Source organism: Triturus cristatus, chromosome 4_1, assembly GCF_964204655.1.
Source record: "Triturus cristatus chromosome 4_1, aTriCri1.1, whole genome shotgun sequence".
Taxonomy (NCBI): Eukaryota; Metazoa; Chordata; class Amphibia; order Caudata; family Salamandridae; genus Triturus; species Triturus cristatus.
In genome coordinates, this window is record NC_140585.1 from 1,198,884,361 (window position 1) to 1,198,905,601 (window position 21,241).

General features: G+C 47.0%; 1 protein-coding gene across 1 annotated transcript in view; it reads right to left on the minus strand.

The window, feature by feature from the left end:
• The window catches only part of GALNT6 (polypeptide N-acetylgalactosaminyltransferase 6), a 245,689-nt gene that overhangs the window by 16,449 nt on the left and 207,999 nt on the right, over positions 1-21,241 (minus strand). Inside the window, exons 7-8 of the mRNA XM_085654494.1 lie at positions 5,506-5,706; positions 3,174-3,305 (exon numbers count right to left, since the gene is read on the minus strand). Coding sequence (XP_085510620.1) covers positions 3,174-3,305; positions 5,506-5,706 — 333 coding nt within the window. The remainder of the gene's footprint in view (positions 1-3,173; positions 3,306-5,505; positions 5,707-21,241) is intronic.

Below are 21,241 nucleotides of genomic sequence, written 5' to 3' on the forward strand. Positions count from 1 at the left end.
TGACTCATCTAGAGTAGGCGGGGTGGGCTGTGTATCTGAGCCAGCTAACTTTTTAACCATGGCAAATAATGTACGTGGACAATTCTTTGCATTGGAAATAGTGGAGCAAACATATTCTGCTCTAGCTAGTTTACATAAAGCCTGGTAGTTTTTTTAAAGCGGTTCTATGTATGGTTTTAGATTCTGGAGAGTAATTTTTTCTCCAACATCTTTCCAGTGCTTTACATTTACTTTTTTCAGTGTTTAATTGTTCAGTGAACCACGGAGCAGGGGGGCCATGATTATATGATTTTTTAACAGAGGTAGGAAGGCATTCATCAATTGCGTTAGAGATCCAACTATAAATGGTCTCTAAAGAAGACATAGATATCGAGTCCATGGTGGGGGCACTGTTGAGCAGGGTTTGATTAAATGTATCAATGTCCATTTTTCCCCAGTTCCTGGGTTGGAGTTGTGATCCAGATACTGAAGTTAATAACTTCCCTGAGACTGAGAAATAGAACTTGACAGCAAAATGATCTGACCAGCACAGGGGGAGGGCCGGAGGGCATTGAATGTCAGGTAAATTAGAAAAAATGGGATCCAATAAGTGGCCCGTCACATGAGTCGGGCCGCTATTGCAGAGTGGAAGGTTCAGAGCAGCCAGATCCGAAATCAGGGAGCCACTAGTAGTACATTCAGTATTATCAAGTTGAAGATTGAAATCACCCAAAATGGTGAAATTAGCCATTTTAAGTAGAAATGGGGCACTCAGATCTGAGAATGACGACACCCAAGGACTAGCCGGTCCTGGGGGCCGATAAACCAACATTCCAGAGAAAGTAAACTGAGAGGTCTTGGATGGGTGCAGACGGGCTTGCCTTAGCCCTTCCCAGGCTCACAAGATGGGCGGTCACGCTAGCATACGTTTTTATAGTGTGCCCCAACCACTAGCCCGCTAACCTCCCAGAGGCCACCACTCACCACCTCTTGCCCCAGCAACAATGCCGGACAGCGGCAGATTAGGTGAAATGTGCACATTATTATGTGGTATGTGAGGGTCTTTAGAGCAAGGGGGCCCATTCGATTATTATGAATCCGAGCTGACGGGCTCAGGAGCAGATGTGTTTAGCCAGCTGGCCACTTGCGTTGGAGGCGCTCACGGTTCTCAGTTAGACCAGTAGAGGGGGGGGGGGGCAAGACAGCAGGGTCACTCTCAGAGTAAGCCTCATCGGTCCTGAAGTCTTTCATCGTGCAGGTCACTTTGATGGCAGTTATGTCCAGGCTAGATACTCAACATGCATTGGTTGCTGTAAGTGCTCCGGTAGCCAGGGTATTGGTGCAGGGAGGCTCCTGGAAGGTCTAGCATCTTGAATCTTGATGGAGACACAAGCTTTTAGGCAAGTAGGGTCATTGCAGTTGTCGAGGTGCCTGCAGCCAGACAGGGTTTGGTGGCAAGTTCGGTGTTGGTCCTCTGCTCTTGTGGTGACGGCTCTTAATTGTCCTTTATCTAGTCTTAAGTAGACAAATCTGTCTCTCTGATGTTGGGTAACCCCTAAATACTGAATTAAGGGTCGTTTAGGTGAGTATATGGCAGTTTCCAATGGGCTACCTATCCCTATAGAACGCCTTCCTGCGAGGAGTGTGCATAATCCATACCCATAGTTCCTAGTTTCACAGAAACCAAGATGGTGAAAATCTTTTTTGGCTGTCCACTTCAAATGGCCACCCTTAGAGGTGTGCCTAGCCTGTAAGTGTGACACGTCTACTGACTATCTAATGTCCAGCGTGCTCTGGTGCCAAGTGAGCCTCAGGGTAGGGGGGTGGTGTTACCCAGGTCTGGGGGGAAGCCATGGTTGCATTTCAAAGGTGGTAGAGGCTTTTAAGCATCTGACCTTGAGATGCTAATCTGCTAGCCATCCTGCTGGATGAGGTGTGAACACCTTCCGCCAGAACAGGCATTGTTTCTGACCTTTGAGAATAAGAAACTCGTCTGTGGTGGCACGCTGGAAGATACCAGTCAACCAGAACACTATGTGACTAGTAGAGTATCAGGGGGCACCTTTGAGGTGCACTCAGGGTGCACGTCATAATAAATCCAACACTTATCAGTAAAGATTTATTGAGAAAAGGTGTTTGATACCAAACACCATTACTTTCAGTGAAGCCATCATGTAGCTGGGTAACTCGTAATGACCAGTGCCCAGTACATGTCCTGAAGATGGCTTCCTGATCACTTGCAATGTGTAGCAATGGAACTAGGCATTACAGGGACCAATCTGCACATGCACCTTCAAATGTAATATAATGCTCCCAGTCTTAGGGTTCTAAGGTCTGCTGTAAGGGTGACTTACATGTAGTACATACAGTATACATGGGCATGGCACTCAGTTAGGGTGCCATGTCGTGTTTTCAGAATGGTTTGCACCACTTCACGCAACCTGCAATGGCAGTCTGAATGCAGTCTGTGTGTGGGTTCCCTTGGGTGGCACAATACATGCTGCAGCTCTTATGGACCCTCTTTAGTACCCATGCCCTTGGTACCATTTCCTAGGGACTTACAAGGGTGCGAACGTCCTTTCCCTTTGGGTACAATCGCACGTTTGTTTTGTTGATAGGGAAAGAACACTGGTCTGGGGGCTGGTTAGCAGGGACCCAGTGCACCACCAATCAACATCAGGACTAGTGAGCAAAAACTTGGGGGTGACTATGTGGAAAAGTGGCACTTTCCTACAAAATGCACCCGAGAAGCAGATGTTCATGATATTTAAGATTAACTCCGAGGCCTGAGTGGACTGATACTGCACCAAATGAAATTGGGGAACCTAAAGGGTCCTTATGTTCAGTTTTGCATCAACAGCCATGCCCACCTTTGATATCTGCTGAAACATGATAGTGATTTACGGGGTTACTAATGTAGGGAGGGGAATCAAAATACACTAAAAGTACAAACTCTTCGTTTATGTACCCCTGCTAACCGCCAATACTGGACAGAATGGAATGGAAGAGATTTTTTTAGCAGTGTCATCTGGTTATTACTATACAAAAGCGGTCTATCAAGGTGTAGTTTTTGGTAACTAGAGGCCACCTATTCTTCACCTAGGGTAAGTCTACATTAACCAAATTCTTTCATTTACCACGATTTCTGGATAAGAAGCAACAAGAGTGGCCCTCTCCCCACAGTGACTGCTTACCGCTCCATAGAAGGTTGGTGTCAGGTCTGGGATGAACATCTCTGGATAGATGTTCTGCAGGTACCAAGTGAAATTCTTGCAGTGAAGTCTCTCCCTCAGTTGGTACCTCTCAGTGAGATCACCGAAATTGTTCTGGTTGAAAGCACATAAAGAAGGAAACAGAAAATTGAGAATTCAGCAAACACAGCGTAACTACGAAATGAAATAATGAAAACATATTTTTTAACATAAACAATCTCTGCTGGAGCCAGGCCTTACTCCAAACCCATTCTGATGGATCCATGTCAAGTCCGTTATAGAACGACTGATATTGTTTGAAAGTTGTTGGGTTGGAGTCAAATGGTACTGGATGTCTTGTAGTATTCCTTTTTTTTTAAATAATTTGGTAGTGGTCTATCTCAATATGTTTACATAGATGCTTAGTGATGGCCAAACATCTAAACTTGACCCAGAATCTTCTCTTACAGTAATCTTACAGGGATGCTTCATGGACTATTGCCTTTAGTCACGTGAAAGCACCAGTCCTCTTCCACTTCTTGCATTAGCAATGCTATGAAGCTTAGCAACAGATGAGCACCACCAACATATGACCAACAATCACCACAGACAGATCACTGACACAAACATTGAGACTGGCAACTGGCATGCTTTTTCTAAGCTATGAAGCTAACAGAATAAGAACAGTCAACACTTTAAAGACTACTACATGGCGAGATATAAAAGGTAACAGGGAAGTTAAGTACGTATTTACAGGGAGGAAATATTGTCTAACGGCTAAGTAACAAACCGTTGATCAAGGGGACCAGGATTTTAATCCTGGCTTCGGCACTTGAATTTGTGACTGAGTGAACTGTGATCTCCTAATTCTTCGAATTGTAAATGTGAGCGATTTTAAGACTAAGTGTTCAATGTGCAGTTTACTACTCTTCAAACTATCTTTTTCACCACCTGTTTTTGCAAACTGAATTACCGACCTTTATTTGGAATACTATTTCTGTCTACATAGACAATTCAAAGAAGTGAAAGATTTGTTGGCTATACATAGAGTCACAGGAATTCTGCAGCCCTGGCAGAGTTGACTAAGCTGTGTAGCATAACTTGGCATGTTCTGTGGATATATTATTTTGATACATTGTCCTTTTAATGCATATTACTACTGCTTCAGCGAAGTTTGTCCTCATTAGCATCAGTGTAACACCCGAATACATGGATCAGCAACTGAAACTAATCTTTACAGAGCTTATATCAGCGAGGCACCATGTGCTAGGCTTTTTTTGTTTTACCTTTTAACTGCTGGAGCTAGAAACTAATTATTTAAAACGTGCAAGTTATGGAGCAGGTTGTCGATTATGTGGCAACTGGAGTAAATCCAAAATTCTCTGTAAAAAAAATGCAACGGCTACAGAATTGAATAGTTTCAGTTATTCGGGCTACTGTTGTTGCCTTCAATGATAAAGAGAAAAAATGCAATGCGAACAAAAAAAGGGTAAAATACCAATAGCAATCTGATGGCTTATTGTACAAAGCAAGCCACGGCGGATGTCATTAATGGGGCACAAGCTAGTTCCCCATAAGCCATTGCTTTGCTGCTGATGACACCATTTACTTGGCAGGACATCTGTTAAAATTGAATGTGTTTTAACCAGTCATGGTTGCTCCCCAAATATTAATTTACCAGTAAAAGGTCAAGGGAGAAAATCAGAACATTGCTTTCTTTCTCTTCGGCAATCAAAATTGAAATGGGGCTTAATCTTGAAACTGGAATGGAAAGAAGAATAACATTTAGGCAATTGGGTTTAGCAGAGGAGATAGAAAGCAGCTTCTGAATGCCCAAAAACTGTTTGGGGTAGATGGAATTGTGTGCAGCACAGGCTTGTCTGGAATCTTCCAATCAATTTCATGAACAAAACTGGCCCATTTTGGTGAGTCTCCGATGTAGAGTAGGAAAGTAGGTTTTCTTGCCGTTACTGAGATTCTATAAAGTTGGACACAAGACTTGCCTATTGTGAGGCCTTCATAAAAGGTTTTTGGCTGTATGGTTTGGCCCTCTACCGGTTCAAACTGTTTAATTTTTTCGAAAGCTCATTATGGAAAGACAGCAAGGAAATAAAAAATGATGAAATACTACATGTGTAAAATATGGAGATGGCTAGACTACAGCAATCTTGTTTGTTATTTAAGAAGGCAGACCAATTGGAATCGATTTAACATAAAAAAAAAAAATATATATGTTTTTAACTATTCTATGCTCCAATTCTCAAATCCACGTCATTCTCAGATCCCTCCCACTGACGTGCATGTATCCATTTTGCTCAGGGTTTGTACCGCTCACCTCTTTCACCAATTTTGCTGCCTGCTGGTTCCGCCGGTAGAAGATCTCCTTGTACCTGTCCATCCAGACCTCTGCCAGCCGCACTTGGTTTTTGGTGATGACCTGTGTGCCCTTCGGGAAGGAATGGGGACTCTTTGTGCGGAAAACGTGTCCTACGACAGAGCAAGGGATGATCTCCAGCTGCCCCCCACACTGCCAGACCTAGAAGACATAAGGCATTTGTCACCAGTGATGAACCCATCACAGATGGAGCACGCCGAAGGAAGAAATCATGAAAAACATCAAATACCCTCAGGCAATATTATGCACCAGGAAATGTAGCTAGCACAATATCCAGTGAAAAAGCCATATTCGTATTGAGGCAATATAAATGCTAATTGCAGTAATTCGGTTGACTCTAGTATCTAAACATTTTCAATCTCCCACCCCACTTTGAAAAACCTCACATTTATGACTGCATTCAAATAATAAGAGGACAGTATAAAGACATTTGTTTTTATCATCGTAATTTCAACCCAGGCTTCTGCCACACAGAAGTTCATAGAGTCTGATATCCAGGCATAATATACATGCACAGACTCTACCACAACAGGGTCATCTAGTGTTTAGGATAGGAAGTTGAAGTGTCTTACATGCCACCTGCCACACTCTAAATCAGGACCGGTTCTAGGATTTTTAGGGCCCTGGACAGAAGGGGAATGTGTGACGCTCCTCTAATTTGCATAGACTTGATGCATTCAGGGCTGTCTACATCACAATAGATGTTGCTGCTCCCTCAGCCACCTACAAGCACCTCTTAACAGCTCATAAAGGGCTGAAGGTGTGAGGGTTGCTCATCTCCAGTGAGGGTTATAGGACTGCCAGGGAGCTGGACAATAGTCCTACCACTGTGCCTCTGCGTGGGTTGGGGGGAGGAGGCCTAATTGCAGGACAAAGCTGAGGAATGTGTTTTTTTGCAAGTGGAACTGCCCCCCACCCTGGGTTCACCTTCCTACACCATTGCAGTGAGGCCAGGGGAGGAGGGCCCCCAAGGTGGCGCACTTGCAGGGTGGCACCTTTCAGGCCATGGCCTGACTGTTACCCATTAGTACGAGGCCCCAAGTTGGAGGGCTGACTGCGGGGCTCTGGGCAGCGGCCCACACTGCCCATGCCCAGCGCCGGCCGTGCTCTAAGTGACACTTTCCCTTCTGTGGTGAGCCACCTGGCCGCTACAATACAATGTTTGCATGCACCTCCCTGGGCCGGGCACGGACCAGGGAGTACTTAATAAAGGGTGATGTCAGCGCACGTGGCTGATGGCACGGACCAAGTATCTGTGTGGATGTTCCTTGTGTGTGCTCTGCTGTTAGCCTGCGCACCCCTGCCCGGGACCTGAGGTGCTACATTGGCGACGAGGCTGGATCAGACTCCGCGAGCAACCACGTGGCTGACGCGTGGGCTGGCCGTGTAAGCAAGCGAGTGGCTGAAGCACGGTGAGCGACTTGGGCATCCCACTGAGAGAGAAGTGTGGGGTGTGAACCGAGGCAGCCATGCCTGATTCACCGGAAAGAACGGCTGCGGCGGGGGCAGCTGGAGGGCGGCTGAGCCGCGCGACCGGAACAACTCTCCCGGAATTTAGTCAGCTGGCAGACCCTGCAACAGCAGCATCTCGATGGAAAAAATGGCTGGGGCAGTTGGAAAACTACATTGTCGCTACCCGAGAGACGGACGACACTGTGGAGAGGTCGTTGATGCTACTAACGGGTGGCGATGTTCCAGGACCTGCCTGATACCGGAGACAAGGGAGATTATGACAAAGCGGTGCAGGCCAGTACTTTGATCCGCAAGTAAACCCCGATTTTGAACATTTCAAGTTGCGCCAAGCCAAACAACGGGGGGGAAAGAGTCGATCGACATGTGCTATGCAAGGTTAAGAAAACTGGTCAGCAGCTGTAGTGGGGTCGATCGAGCCTTCGAGATGAGGGCCCAAGTGATCGCAGGATGCAAGTCACCGGAACTGCATAAGCGGATTCTTCGCCAGGCGGGGATCACATTGGAAGAAATACTGGTACTAGGAAGGTCACATGAACTGGCGGACGCACGCGCAGGTGAAATGGAAATGGCGCTTGCGAAGAAATCGTTTGGGAGTCAGCCTGTAAATCCAACTCCTATCAAGGAAGAAAAGGTCGAGGCGCCGAAGAAAGCATATGGCCGTGGGGCCAGAAATGAGGCCAAGACGGAGGAGAGGCGCCGGAGGCGCAAGTGCCGAAACTGCGGCATGGGGGCGCACACTCCAAGAGTATGGCCTGCACAAGGGAGGCAGTGTCTGAATTGTAACAAGTATGGACATTTCGCTAAAGTATGCCAGAGGGGTAAATCACAGGGCGACAGCAGACCTCAGGAGTCGAGGCCCACCAAGTCAGCCAAGAAGGTGCAGGAGGAAGGAGAGGTGGACAGTAAGGGGCAGCAGTTAACGACGGAGGATTACGTGTTTGTGATTTCCCATATCCAAGGAGTAAACGCCACTAAGAGACCACCCCCTACCTGCCAAGTACGGATTGGAGAATCTTACATAAGGGCGCTGATTGACACAGGGGCGTCGGTCAACATACTGGATGTGGGTCAGTATAAGAGACTCAAGCCGAGACCCCGACTGATGCCGACGGCAGCCCGGATTTTGACATATGGAGGAGATACTCCGATTCCGCTACAAGGAGTAGTTGACGCGGAAGTAAAATACAAAGACAGTCACGGCCACCCGGTTCTAGGTTACCTGTGACAGAGCAGGATCATTATTAGGTTGTCACAACGCCGAAGATCTGGGACTAGTGACATTCGCGAAACACATACAACAATCCCAGGCGGACCAAATCCTGGAGGAATTCCCCGAGCTGTTCAGGGGACTTGGATGCCTGAAAGTAGTGGAGGTCCAACTCCACATCGACGAGTCAGTCCAGCGTTTAGTGCTTCGTCACCGGAGGGCACCGTTCCATTTCAGACCCTTGGTGGAAGCGAAGTTAGATTGTTTGGAGAGGGAAGGAGTCATCGAAAAGGTGTCGGGACCCACGCCGTGGGTGTCCCCCTTTGTGAAAGCCCCCAAACCGAAGCAGCCAGGGGCCATCCGGCTGTGCGTGGATATGCAGCAAACAAAGCCATTCGCCGTGAGAGGCACATCACTCCAACTATTGATGAGATTGTGACTGATTTGAATGGGGCACAGTGGTTTTCGAAGGTAGACTTGAACTCGGGGTACCATCAACTGATGTTGGCGGTAGAAAGCAGGTACATCATGACGTTTTCCACCCATGTAGGACTGCGCCGTTTCAAGAGACTGAGCTTTGGGGTGTCCTCGGCGGCCGAGGTGTTCCAAGAGGCTGTGAGAGAAGCGCTGTCCGGTTTAGTAGGAGTTATTAATGTGAGCGATGATATCCTGGTCTTCTCAAAGTCGCTGGAGGAGCACCACGTGAGGTTGAGAGCCACTCTGAGGTGTCTGGTGGAACAAGGCCTAACGCTGCATCAAGCAAAGTGCGAAATCTATGCCACGGAAGTTGAATTCTTCGGATACCGATTCTCGGCCAAAGGGTTACAGGTGGATCCTTCCAAGGTAGAAGCCATTAGAACGGCGGCCATCCCTCAGATGCCATCAGAAGTGAGAAGCTTCTTGGGGATGGCCAACTACTGCGGCAGATTCATTCCGCGACTGCCACCCTTTTGGAACCTTTGCGGCAACTAACAAAAAAAAGACACTACCTAGGAGTGGACGGACAAGGAGGCCCAAGCATTTGCTGATGTGAAGAAAGCCCTACTAAAAGGGGCCACGGTGGCATATTTTCGGCTGGGAGCGGCCATGGAAGTGATAGTAGATGCCAGCCCCTTATGGTTGGGGGCCGTGCTCCTGCAGAGGTCAGACCAGGATGAGTGGGTACCCATTGCCTATGCCAGTCGGTCACTCACGGCGGTAGAGACCAGATACGCGCAGATTGAGAGAGAAGCACTGGCCATCCGGTGGGCCTGTCAACACTTTCATATATACCTCTGTGGGCACCGTTTCGCCGTTGTGACTGTCCACAAACGGCTGGTACCCCTCTTCGCGGGAACGGCACGAAGCGGACGACCACGAATTGAAAGGTGGGCTGTCCAGATCCAGAAGTATCAGTTTGAAGTGGTCTACCGTCCAGGAGCAAGCAACCCCGCAGATTATCTGTTGAGACACCCGCTGGCTCCGAGTGGAGCACAAGGGCCAGAGGTGGACGAGGGTGCTGAAATCTACGTAAAGCAGCTGCTGGAAGATGCTAGTGTTGCTATTGGAAGATATCCGGAAGGCGTTGGCCGAAGATGAATGCATCCAAATGGTAGGCTGCATGCCACAAGATCACCAATGGAAGTGGTTCCTGAGCGAAGGTCGGCCGATGAGAAGGAATACTGGGAGAGCATGTGGAGGTGTTGAGGAGAGCTGAGTGCGGCAGGAAACGGAATAATCCTGTGGCGTTTGCGGATCGTAATACCTACCATTCTCCGAGAGCGCACAATCGAGTTAGCGCACCAGGGAATCGAGAAGACCAAGGCGCGTCTGAGGACAAAGGTATGGTTTCCGGGTGTGGATCGAATGGTGGAAGACAAGGTCCGGTGATGCCATGCATGCATCATAACGGGGGTTGATCCTCCGGAAGCTCCTATTGTCACCGAAGGGCCCAGCTTGTCACCATGGGAACGAGTGAGTTTGGATTTTGGGAGTTTCTCTGATGGCCGGCAAATGGCAGTGTTGGTTGACAGCCATTCGAAGTTCCTGATAGTGAAGTTGGTGGCCTCGACGGCAATTGAATGTTTACAGCCTGCACTAGAAAAGACATTTGCATTGCTGGGGCTGCCGGTGGAAATCCGTACAGGTAATGGACCACCGTTCCAAGGGCAAGAGTTTCAGGAATTCCTCGGACAACATGGCATCCAACACCGTAAAATAACGCCACTGTGGCCGCAGGCCAATGGGGATGTAGAAAGGTTTATGAGGTCACTGAACAAGGCCTTAAGGATCGGGGTAGCTCAGGGTGTCAATCTAGAAACCTGTTTACATCAGTTCCTGAGAGCCTACCGCCAAACACCTCATTGTACAACGAAATGTTGTAGTTCGAAAGATATAGTTCGCCAGGTGCCGAGTTGAGAAGGACTAGGGAGAGATTGCTACAGGCTTCCAGCGGCTGGAAATCGCCTGCCGTACGTAACTCGTTTATTGCAGACTAAGGTCTTTTAATTTATTTTAATACATTTTTACTGTTTTAGTACCGCACACCGCATACCCGCACTTTAAATTGAATTGATCACCTGCTGCCTGAGCGGGGCTCACTTCCGCATTCTACACTGAGCGCCATCTTGGAGGGAGGTTTCTGCCACACCAGGGCGCCATCTTGGTGAGCGCACTAGTAGCCAGGGGGAACACGCTGGCTTGCCTATTTAACCTTGGGCAATGCAAGCGCGCAGCGCGCAGCAGGCGCGCCGTTGGGGCGCCAGAGGCAAGCCCGTCTGGGCCCGTTCGCGCTTCGGACGCGACTACTGCCGGCCATGCTGCCTGTTTAGGCAGCGAGGCACGTTGTTTCTACACAAGAGAACTACTACTGGAATTAGGCAAGAGGGTACGCACTGATATTGTCTACCAGGGACCTTCAGTGGGAAACATGAGCACTAAAACAAATAATAGCTTGAATTACAGGCTCATTAATAGTCGGTCGCTAGTCAAGCACTATGCGGAAATCTCAGTGCTGATTGAAGACATGAAAATCGACGTCTTGTTTCTTACAGAAACATGGATCAGAGATGAGTCTGTGGTAGAAATAGGACTTGCCTGCCCTGTTGGATTTAAAATTCTACACAACCCAAGAAAAGAGGGCAGAGGAGGAGGGGTTGGAGTGATATTCAGGGAGGAGCTTAATTTTGCTCTCCTTCAGGTTGAGGAGGTAGATGGGATTGAATTTATGGGATTCTCGTTGCAGGAACCTAAAGGCAGCCTATATACGGGTCTGGTCTGTTACAGACCCCCAGGGAGTGCCACCCTGTATCAGTCCTTTCTGGATACCATCACCAACCTATCCTTAGCACACTCCAGAATGATTATCCTGGGAGAATTCAATCTGCGGGAGAATGCAAATACGGGAAATTATCTGAGAGATCTGAAGTGTACTGGTACGAATTTTAATCTTCAACAATTAGTTACCTCCCCGACCCATCAGGGAGGACACATTCTTGACCTACTGTTCGCTAATGGGCTGGAAGTTGAGATACTGAATATTATACCCCAAAATTGGACAAACCACTATTTAATCCATTTTAAAATTATGTTACCTGGTCTGAGGGACCAATCCAAAATCCCTGCGACCTTTCGGAGAGGCAGGGAATGGGCAAAATTAGGGAGGACGGGTGCCCTTTTAACATCACCCACTGCGATTCCCTTCAGTTCCTCTAGCACGGTAGAGGAGAACTATACTACTTATCAGAAATATATTACGGATGCTCTGGATCAACTAATCCCAATAAAAAGAATAAGAACCAGAAATAAAATCGCAGCACCATGGTATAATGATGAGCTGAAACAGTTACGTCTACTATGTAAAAAGGCTGAAAGAAAATGGAGGAAGAGGTACTTAGAGGGGGATAAGTTGGAATTGAGGACTGCACAGACTAAGTATAAGATGCTTATTCTAGAGTGCAAAGCAAACTTTTACGCCAATTCCATCTTACAAGCGTCTAACGGGACCAAAGAACTTTAAGATTGTTAGGGATATCTCCGCTCCAACCTGCCTGGGAAACAAAGTGGAGGCTTCACAGAAACTATGTGACGAGATCGCTTCCCATTTCGTGGACAAAGTGGCAAAGATTGTTGGATCCTTTAAGGACAACGTAACGGCCGCCCAGGTCCATGCTATACAGGCAACCAAAGGAGATCCGGGTCAGTTATGCTCCCTGGACAGCTTTCCGACCCTTACAGATCTCACATTTAACACAGTGGTGCAAAATATATCCTCAGGTTCCCCGCTCGACCCCTTACCTCAGAAAGTATGGAAGACCTATGGCCATACGACTCTTCCCTGGTTACGACAGATATGTAATCAGTCTTTGGAAGAAGGCACCGTCCTGGAGGGATGGAAGCAGGCGGTGGTGACACCACTAATTAAGAAGCCCTCCTTGGACCCGACAAATCCGGCTAATTTTCGGCCAATCTCACTCCTTCCCTTTCCAATCAAAATTCTGGAAAAGGTTAGAAGCAGATCCTTATCATGCTATTTGGAGGAACATCACTTGCTGGATAAGAATCAGTTTGGCTTCCGTCCCGGACATGGGACAGAGTCAGCTCTGTCCACTATGATGGACAACCTACGGATGCGGGCCGACAATGGGAATGCCAGGGTTTTGGTGCTCCTTGATATGTCGGCCGCATTCGACACAGTGAGTCACTCAATCCTGCTGGAGAGAATAGGGGTGAAGGAACAGGCATTGCAGTGGTTGCGGTCTTATCTGACTGGGAGACAACAGACAGTAACACTAGCACCATTCACATCTCGCAAATCACCCATAGTCTATGGAGTACCACAGGGCTCCAGCATCAGCCCAATTCTTTTTACCATCTATCTACAGCCACTCTTTTCTATCATTAAATCGTTCGGGGTTGACCTGGTCAACTACGCGGACGATACGCAACTGGCATTCTCCTTGGAGGGAAAACAGGCAGTCTCTATGGAACTATTCCAAGAGTGCATGCGTCAGACCGTAGATTGGCTGCGGAGGAACATCACTGCAGTTCAATGGAGGGAAGACTGAGGTACTGCACTGCCCATTGGCGAGGCTGCCTCTGCACACACCTGTGGAGTTTAGGCTTACCCCCGAGGAGGACCCGCTGACCCCGGCCAATACGATACGCAACTTGGGGGTCCCAATAGATAAGAACCTCCAAATGGAGTCGCAGGCAAACAAGACAGCCAGTGTGTGTTTTGGTTTGCTGCGCCTGCTTCGTCGGATACTTCCGATGTTACCGAAGGATTTGCGCCCCCTGATAGTAAGTAGCACAGTGATGAGCAGAATGGACTATTGTGATTCCTTGTATTTAGGGGCCCCTCAATACATCTTTCAGAGTCTTCAAAGAGTCCAGTCGGCCGCGGCAAAACTGGTGTTAAACTGGCGACGTAATTCATCCTCTACGCAGGCCTTGAGAGAGCTCCACTGGCTACCAATTAGGGAAAGGGTCCTTTTTAAATCCCACTGTCTGGAGCAACACACGGGATGGGCATGGTCCCTTTACAGGAAAGGTTCACCTGGTACCTCCCTAGGAGACAGCTCCGTTCCTCCAGTGCCAGTCTGCTGGTAATTCCCAGATTTAAACGATCTAGGCTAGGAGGGAGGGCCTTTAGCGTGGTGGGTGCTCGGTTGTGGAATGAGCTACCACAGAGGATTAGACAGATCGACTCTCTAACTGATTTCAGAAAGAGCCTCAAAACATGGCTCTTCCCCTAAAGCCTAATCCTCTCTGTCCTGCCCTAATCCCTCAGCACCGACTGTATGTGACTATATCGGAGCACCAGGATACCCGTGGGGTGACAGCAGCGCTATATAAGAACCAGTACAATACAATACAATGTGCTTCCCATGACCTCCTGCTAAAGAGAGCAGTGAGGGATTGAATACTAAGCAGTGACTCATGGACCCCGGTGGTTATAGACGTGGAACGATCCCAAGCCTGCCGCAAAAACAACAATGACGGGGCAAGCCAGAAAAGAGGGGCCCGACCGGCCGACATTCAGGTCGGGGATTATGCGGTGGGGAAAAATAGACACCCGGGGTCTAAATTCCGCACACCCTTTGAGCCTGAGACGTGGAGAGTGGTGCGGGTCCAAGGGACTCTAGTAGTGGCCGAAAAGGGACACCAACGTATAACCCGCAACGTCTCCTGGTTCAAGAAGGTCCCCTGGCCGAGTGCGCCTGCGACGGAACTCGAGGTGGAAATGTGGAGACAGGCGGAAGCAGAAGTGCCGGGGGGTGGAAGCCAGACCATGGGAGCGACCCCGGAAAGACATGTCGAGATGGTCGAGACAAGTGAAGCTGTGCCTCGTGGTGACAGCTCTCAGGAAGTGGCAGAGTGCGGAGAAGAGAGGAGCCAACACCATCGTTATGACTTCCGCAACAACCCAGTGCGGAACACCAGGTTGTGGGACTTTGTGCGGTAAGACTCATTGGAGGGAGGATGGTCAAGTGTAGTGCCAGATGAGAGACACGGGTGTTGCTACCCAGACGTTGCCATATGACCGGCTGTGTTACTGTGTGAATAGTCTATTTTCAAATTGCCAGGTTGGATGGGATGTGGTGAGCCACCCGGCTGCTACAATACAATGTTTGCATGTACCTCCATGGGCCGGGCGCTGACCAGCGAGTACTTAATAAAGGGTGACGTCAGCGCACGTGGCTGACGGCACGGAGCGAGTATCTGTGTGGATGTTCATTGTGTGTGCTCTGCTGTTAGGCCTAGGCCTGCGCACCCCTGCCCAGGACCTGAGGTGCTACACCTTCCCCCCACTGCCCCTCCTGGCTCTTGAACACCTCCTCACTTCGCCATCTGCCCACAGAATGATCACTCGTCTTTACAACACTATGCAATGCTCCTCCCCATTTGTATCCTCCAGGGAATGTGTGGCTTATGTAAAGGACATCTCTCTGCCCCTCTCGGACAAGCAGTGGCCCTTCTGCTGTAGTCAATTGGAGTTTCTCTCTACCAACTATAGACTTCGGCTTATCCACTTTATATTTTTAAACCACCTAAAGCGCACCCCAAAAAAGCTCTTCAAAATGGGGTTGTCCCTGGACCCTTGCTGTCTGCGCTGTAATCGTACCCCTGCTTCCTTTATCCACCTTGCATGGCAGTGCCAGAAGGTGGCATCCTTCTGGGCAGAGGTTTTTGCCACCATCCACACGATCACTGGGCACTCACTTCCCTCTCACCCGTTTGGTGGGCTATTGTGGTATGCTAAAGATACACCCAGCTCCCACCACCGCCTCACAGCCACGTTACTCCTGCTGTCTAAATGCAGGGTCGCCATACACTGGGGTAGGAAACCCACAAACTCCTCAAAGCATGGTTGAGCGATGTGGCGTATTGTCAGGAACAATTGTCTCACTTTTGGGAACTTATGCCTTTGCGCTTCTAACCCCAAGATATCTGGGAATCATATTCCTCTTTTCTCCACGACAGGGACTCTAGTTCACCTGCGAAGGAAGCAGCTGAAGAGGGGGATCAGCCAGTAGGAGACAGGTGAATATTGATCACCCTATTGCATTCTTTGTTGAACTGCAGTGTGATACTTTTCAGCCGCTAATGCCTCTTGTCCAGGGTTTCCATATGCAATTTCAATATCCGTCCTACAATGTGCTTGTAATCTATACTATGTGCCTATAACAATTTCAATTTCAAACCAGCTTTATTCGACACATCGTCATAAAAGCCCATAAAAATTATGATATTTACAATAAAAGTGTCATTCAATTATTTATAAAAGCCTAATTGGACAATGGTTACACTTTGTGTCCCCATGGATCATACTTTCCTAAACAAAAGTCTGTATTCACAGTTTGTCTAGCTTGACACAATCATTTCATAGCATACGATTTGTAAACAACATTCATAAAATTCATAATAAACAGTGTTAAAAAAGAATGTAATTAGACAAGTTGGCTAAAATCCAGTAGATATAAAAAAACACTGTTTGACAGAACATATTTTTAAAACTCATGATGATAAAAATATATTAACTCAGTTTAACACAGTTTAGCAATGTACAATTTTAAATAGCAATTGACTTTGCCCTAATTGTCCACATCCATCCTAAGTATTTGGCAACTGCTACGAATATGGGGGATGAAATGTTCGTACGCAATATTCTTTCAGCTGCCAGACTACATCTTGTCCCAAAAGCTTACATATGGGCCTTAGCCAAACTCTACGAGGATTCTTGTAGGCTGGACAGGCAAATAACATGTGCGCAACAGATTCGTTGGGGGCCGAACAGCAAGGACACTTACTCTCACCAAGTTTAGTCCACCTCGAAGTGAAAGATCTTAGTGGCAACGAACCCACTCTCAGCTGAAAATAAAGCTTCCTCCAAAGGTTTAGTGACAGTATCCCAATATGGTTCATAGGTCGAGATGGGTTTGAATTCCAAGAATTTACCTGTTAAGGAGGATGCTTCACTGGCACTAAAGACACTTAATGATACCATCTCCCAATATTTCTCTTTTAAAAGCTTCTTAGTTGGAAAGCAAGCCGAAGTAGGTTCGTCCCAGAGTGTTGACATTCCAATTTTAACTAAGATTTTTTTCACACCACACAACCAGCTAATTTTATGAAAGGTATCAGCTTTTATAATATCCAAGAAAACTTCAGCATAATCTTTCAATTTCGGTGTGGTCCACAGTCTTCGCCAGTATAGCACGGTGCATAGCTTTGCAATACCCTGAAGAGGTTTCCTCCCAAGATCATGGAAGACGGACAAAGCGGTGTACTTTGTGGAAGATTGGTAATGGCTCTCAGGAACTTATTTTCAGATGAGTTTAGTTTCGACAAGTTCTCTAGCCCCCAAAGTTCTAGGCCATACAATGCAGAGCTTACCACTTTAGCGTCTTAAACTTGGAGCACTGGTTTAATGGGTTTCGTCAAAGAACTATTGTACTCAAGGCGTAGAGCCCCTGACAACTGCCGATGTTTCAGGGTGGCCATGTCAATCTGGTGGTTCCACTTTAAATCATTCTGAATATTCACCCCTAGGTATGTAAAGTCCCTAACTTGTTCCAGGGGACGACTATACATTAAAATGCCACCTTTAAAAACTTTATGTTGATTAAATATCATGAGTTTCGTTTTTGACACGTTGACTTCGAGTCCCCGAGTGGAGCAGAACTCCTCAAATACTCTTAGGGTTCTTTGGAGCCCACTCGGGGTCTTCGAAATTATCAGAGTGTCATCAGCAAACATTAAAATTGGGATTTTAATCCCTGCCAAAACCGGAGCATCTGTATTGACTCTAGCCATACAATTAACTATCCCATTTATGAACACAGTAAATAATGTCGGGCCATGACGCACCCCTGACGCACCCCACGCTCAACAGGGAAAGAATCAGTCACCTGGCCCTGTGAGCCCCAGCGTATTGTTGCATAGTTGCCCTCATGCAATCTCTTTAGGAGTGTCAAAAGTTCAGCGGATAGACCTAAATCTTGAAGGGTCGACCATAGCCTAGAGCGGGGGACGAGATCGAAGGCCGATTTTAGGTCCACAAAGGCAGCATACATGCTGCCTTTGCCCAGGACCACCACCTTCCAGTATAATAAAACAAAATACCTGATCAATAGTGCTTGTATAAGTGCGAAAATCAGCTTGCAGAGGTGATAGTATGCTGTGCTCGTCCACCCAGTCATTGATCTTATTAAGAATTAATCTTCCCAATATTTTTTGTGCCTATAACACTCTAGCTCGGTCACTTCGGGCTGGTGATACCAAAAATGCCTAACTGGTCATTTGTGCAGCTTAATGTGCACCTCTTAATGTCCTGGATTGTGAGATCGTGGCTTGTTCCTCGATTGTTCTTTCTGTCCTCGTCCTTCCTGCCCTGAACTACTCTCCTTCATCCTGCTTTCTCCCAACCTACTCCCCAATGCTGTCGTACTGTTATTTTGACAAATGCCAATCAAAACAATTTTAAAAAAAGGGAGAAGTGTCTTTCTGGCATAAATGCTTCCAATAAGGCGGCACGTGACAATAAGCATTGGCAAAGCCAATAAACTGGCCATTGCAAGATTACTGTATTTTTTTCCAAAACATATTCAATAAGCAATATAAGTGTACAAGTATCAAAAAAATGCTGCCTTCTAGAGGTGGTGTGCATATGTTCAAATAAAGAAATAAGTAAAAATAAGTTCAAAAAAATAAATTTAAAAAGTCATGAATGAAAGCAGAGATGAAGATTAGCCTACCAACCCAGACACTGAAGTGGACTACATTGTAGGCAGATGTTCACAAGCAAACTCATCTCTCACAGTAAAGGGAGTGGACCCATTGCCCCATGCTGTAAGCGGTGGTGGGTGGAAGCAAAATGTGAATGACACCACACTATACCAATCTATGAAGATGGATGGCTGAAAGCCCTTTTATAGAGCAATTTTTGGTAGTGCAGCTTTGTACAGGAAGTTTGTAATCTCTTAATTACAAATACCACATCTGCATATGCAACAAATGCAAACATTTCTACTCCTTCCTCCAAAACTGTCCATTTGCAATTGTGCTAAAAAGGCTTAAAAACTGATCACGCAATAAAATGGTTGATGCAACTTGGTGGGAAAACGGGGTGGTTGGCCAAGGGGCCACAAGGTTCTTAATGAACTCACAATGCTTTCTCTGGAGTACTGGCGTGACATTTTTTTTTTTGCAGATTTATATAGCGCAAACTCGACCCGAAGCTATTGGAGCGCTTTACATGACCACCAGTTACATTACACAAGGATGCATTCATGCTTTTTTGGTAGGCACGGGGAGGTTAAGTGATTTGCCCAGAATCACAGGATGTGGAGTCGGTCCGAGGCTCGAACCATGGTTTCCCAGCTCCAAAGTCGGCAGTCTAGCCGTGAGACCACATCCTCACCCCTTATAAGGGCCCATGACAGAAACGAGGGAGTAGTGCTAGTGGGAGAGAGAAGATGGTGTTGGAGATTAAGTAAAGTCGTACGTTCTTCCTTGCAGGTACAGCGATGGATCAACAACATCGGTGGCAGTCGTTGCCCTGAATGTATGACGTTATAACGCAAACATTTACAACGCATGCCTTTACAACGCAGTTTTTACATCGCAACATCCATTACAACTCATGATTTTACATCGCATGCCATCACAACGCATTTTTAGAAACTACATTTACAACGCATTCCATTACAACGCATACCATTAGAACGCATATTACTTTTAGGGCAACAGTAGGGTAAGTGTTGGATAGTGTAGGGGTAAAAATTACTATTACCCATTACTTAACTTATATTGCGTTGTGATGGCATGTGTTGTAGTGACATGCATTGTAATGACATGTGATGTAATGGCTGCGTTGTAATGGCATGCAATGTCAAGGATGTTGCGTTGTAGTGATTGCGTTGTAAAGGTAGTGCAATGTAATGACTGCGTTGTAAAGGTTGTTTCCCATTGCCCTTCAAGCTTTCTAAATTAACACAGTATATAGTTTATAAACCTGAAAGTGTAGGCTGCCAGACTTGGAGAAATAAATGCCGAAGTTTTTTGCTACTATTCATCCCTCATTTGAAACTAAGTAATGTGGTAGGTTTTTTTTATTTTTTAAATGCTATTGTTAGACCTGGCATCATTGGCGTGAGTCTCCCTTCCATTTTGTCGGATTGCCTCCTCTATTTTTGATATGGTTTTGCTGGTTATATGCTTTGGGCACTGTGCCACTGCTATTCAGTGCCGCAGTGCAAGTGCTCCCTATGTTAAATTGATGTATTGATTAGTGACCCCATGATTGGGTTATTTGATTTACTTGTCAGACCCTAGTACAGTGCACCATGTGTGCCCAGGGCTTGCAAATCAAATGCTGCTGGTGGGCTTGCAGCACTGGTTGTGCCACCCACAGAAGCAGCTTGTAAAGTGTGTCTCGGGTCTGCCATTGCAGAACCTATGTGCAGTCTAGTACTGCCATGCTGACTGACCAAGTGCACCCACTTGCCAGTCCCTAAACCTTCCCTTTTCTTCATATCAGACACCCCTATGGTAGGCCCAAGGGCAGGGTGCATTGTAAGTACAAGGTAGGACATGCCCTTGTGTGTGTAGCCTGTCCTAATAGTGAATTACAGCCATTTTCGTTTTTCACTATTGCACTGTTCTCCATAGGCCAGAATGGGCAGTTAGATTATTACATCTTATAATCCTAACTGACTCAGGGAACATGGTAGAAATTCGAATTTAGTATGCCTGAACTCAGAATGATAAAATACATCTTTTAGTAAAGTTGGTTTTAACATTCTGTGTTTGAAAATGCCACTTTTAGAAAGTAGGTATTTTCTTGTCTAACTATCCAAAGCCTGCCTCTGCTAGGTTGTGTATTCCTTGTCTGGAGTTTGAGTGACAGGGCTGGGGGATTCCAGGCGACAGAATGAGTCAGCCCAGTGGTGAATAGGAAGTTTTGCATCTAGATGGGAGGGAGGAGTTGCACCTGGGACCTGAATAGGGCTGGGCCTTCCCTCCACAATGCTGGCCCCACCTCCTGGGGTGCGGCTGATTTCTCTGCCCTGCACTGTGAAAGAAGAGAAGGAATCATGTCAACAAAGTGCTCCAGGGCTGTGCTTTCCCTCCACAATGCTAGCTCCACCTCCTGTGGGGCGTCTGATGTTTCTGCCCTGCACTGTGAAAGGAAAGAAGGAGTCATGTAAACAAAGTGCTCAATAACTGGTTTGGACTAGGCAGAGGCCTCTCTGCCTTCAGAGAACAAAGGATTTTGGGGTATAAATATTGGGACCCAGACCCAAGAGCTTTAGATCACTTCTGGAAACAAGACGAACCTTTTGCCAAGGAGAAGAACCAAGGAAGCTGCAGGAGTTTGGACTGCCAGTGTGCTGTTTGCTGGGTTGGCCTGCAGTGGTGTCTTCATTGCCAAGGAAAGGAGAAGGAACTTTTCAAAGGACTTTCATCATCTTACAGAATATTTCTCCAAGGGCTTGAACTTGTGCTTGCCTC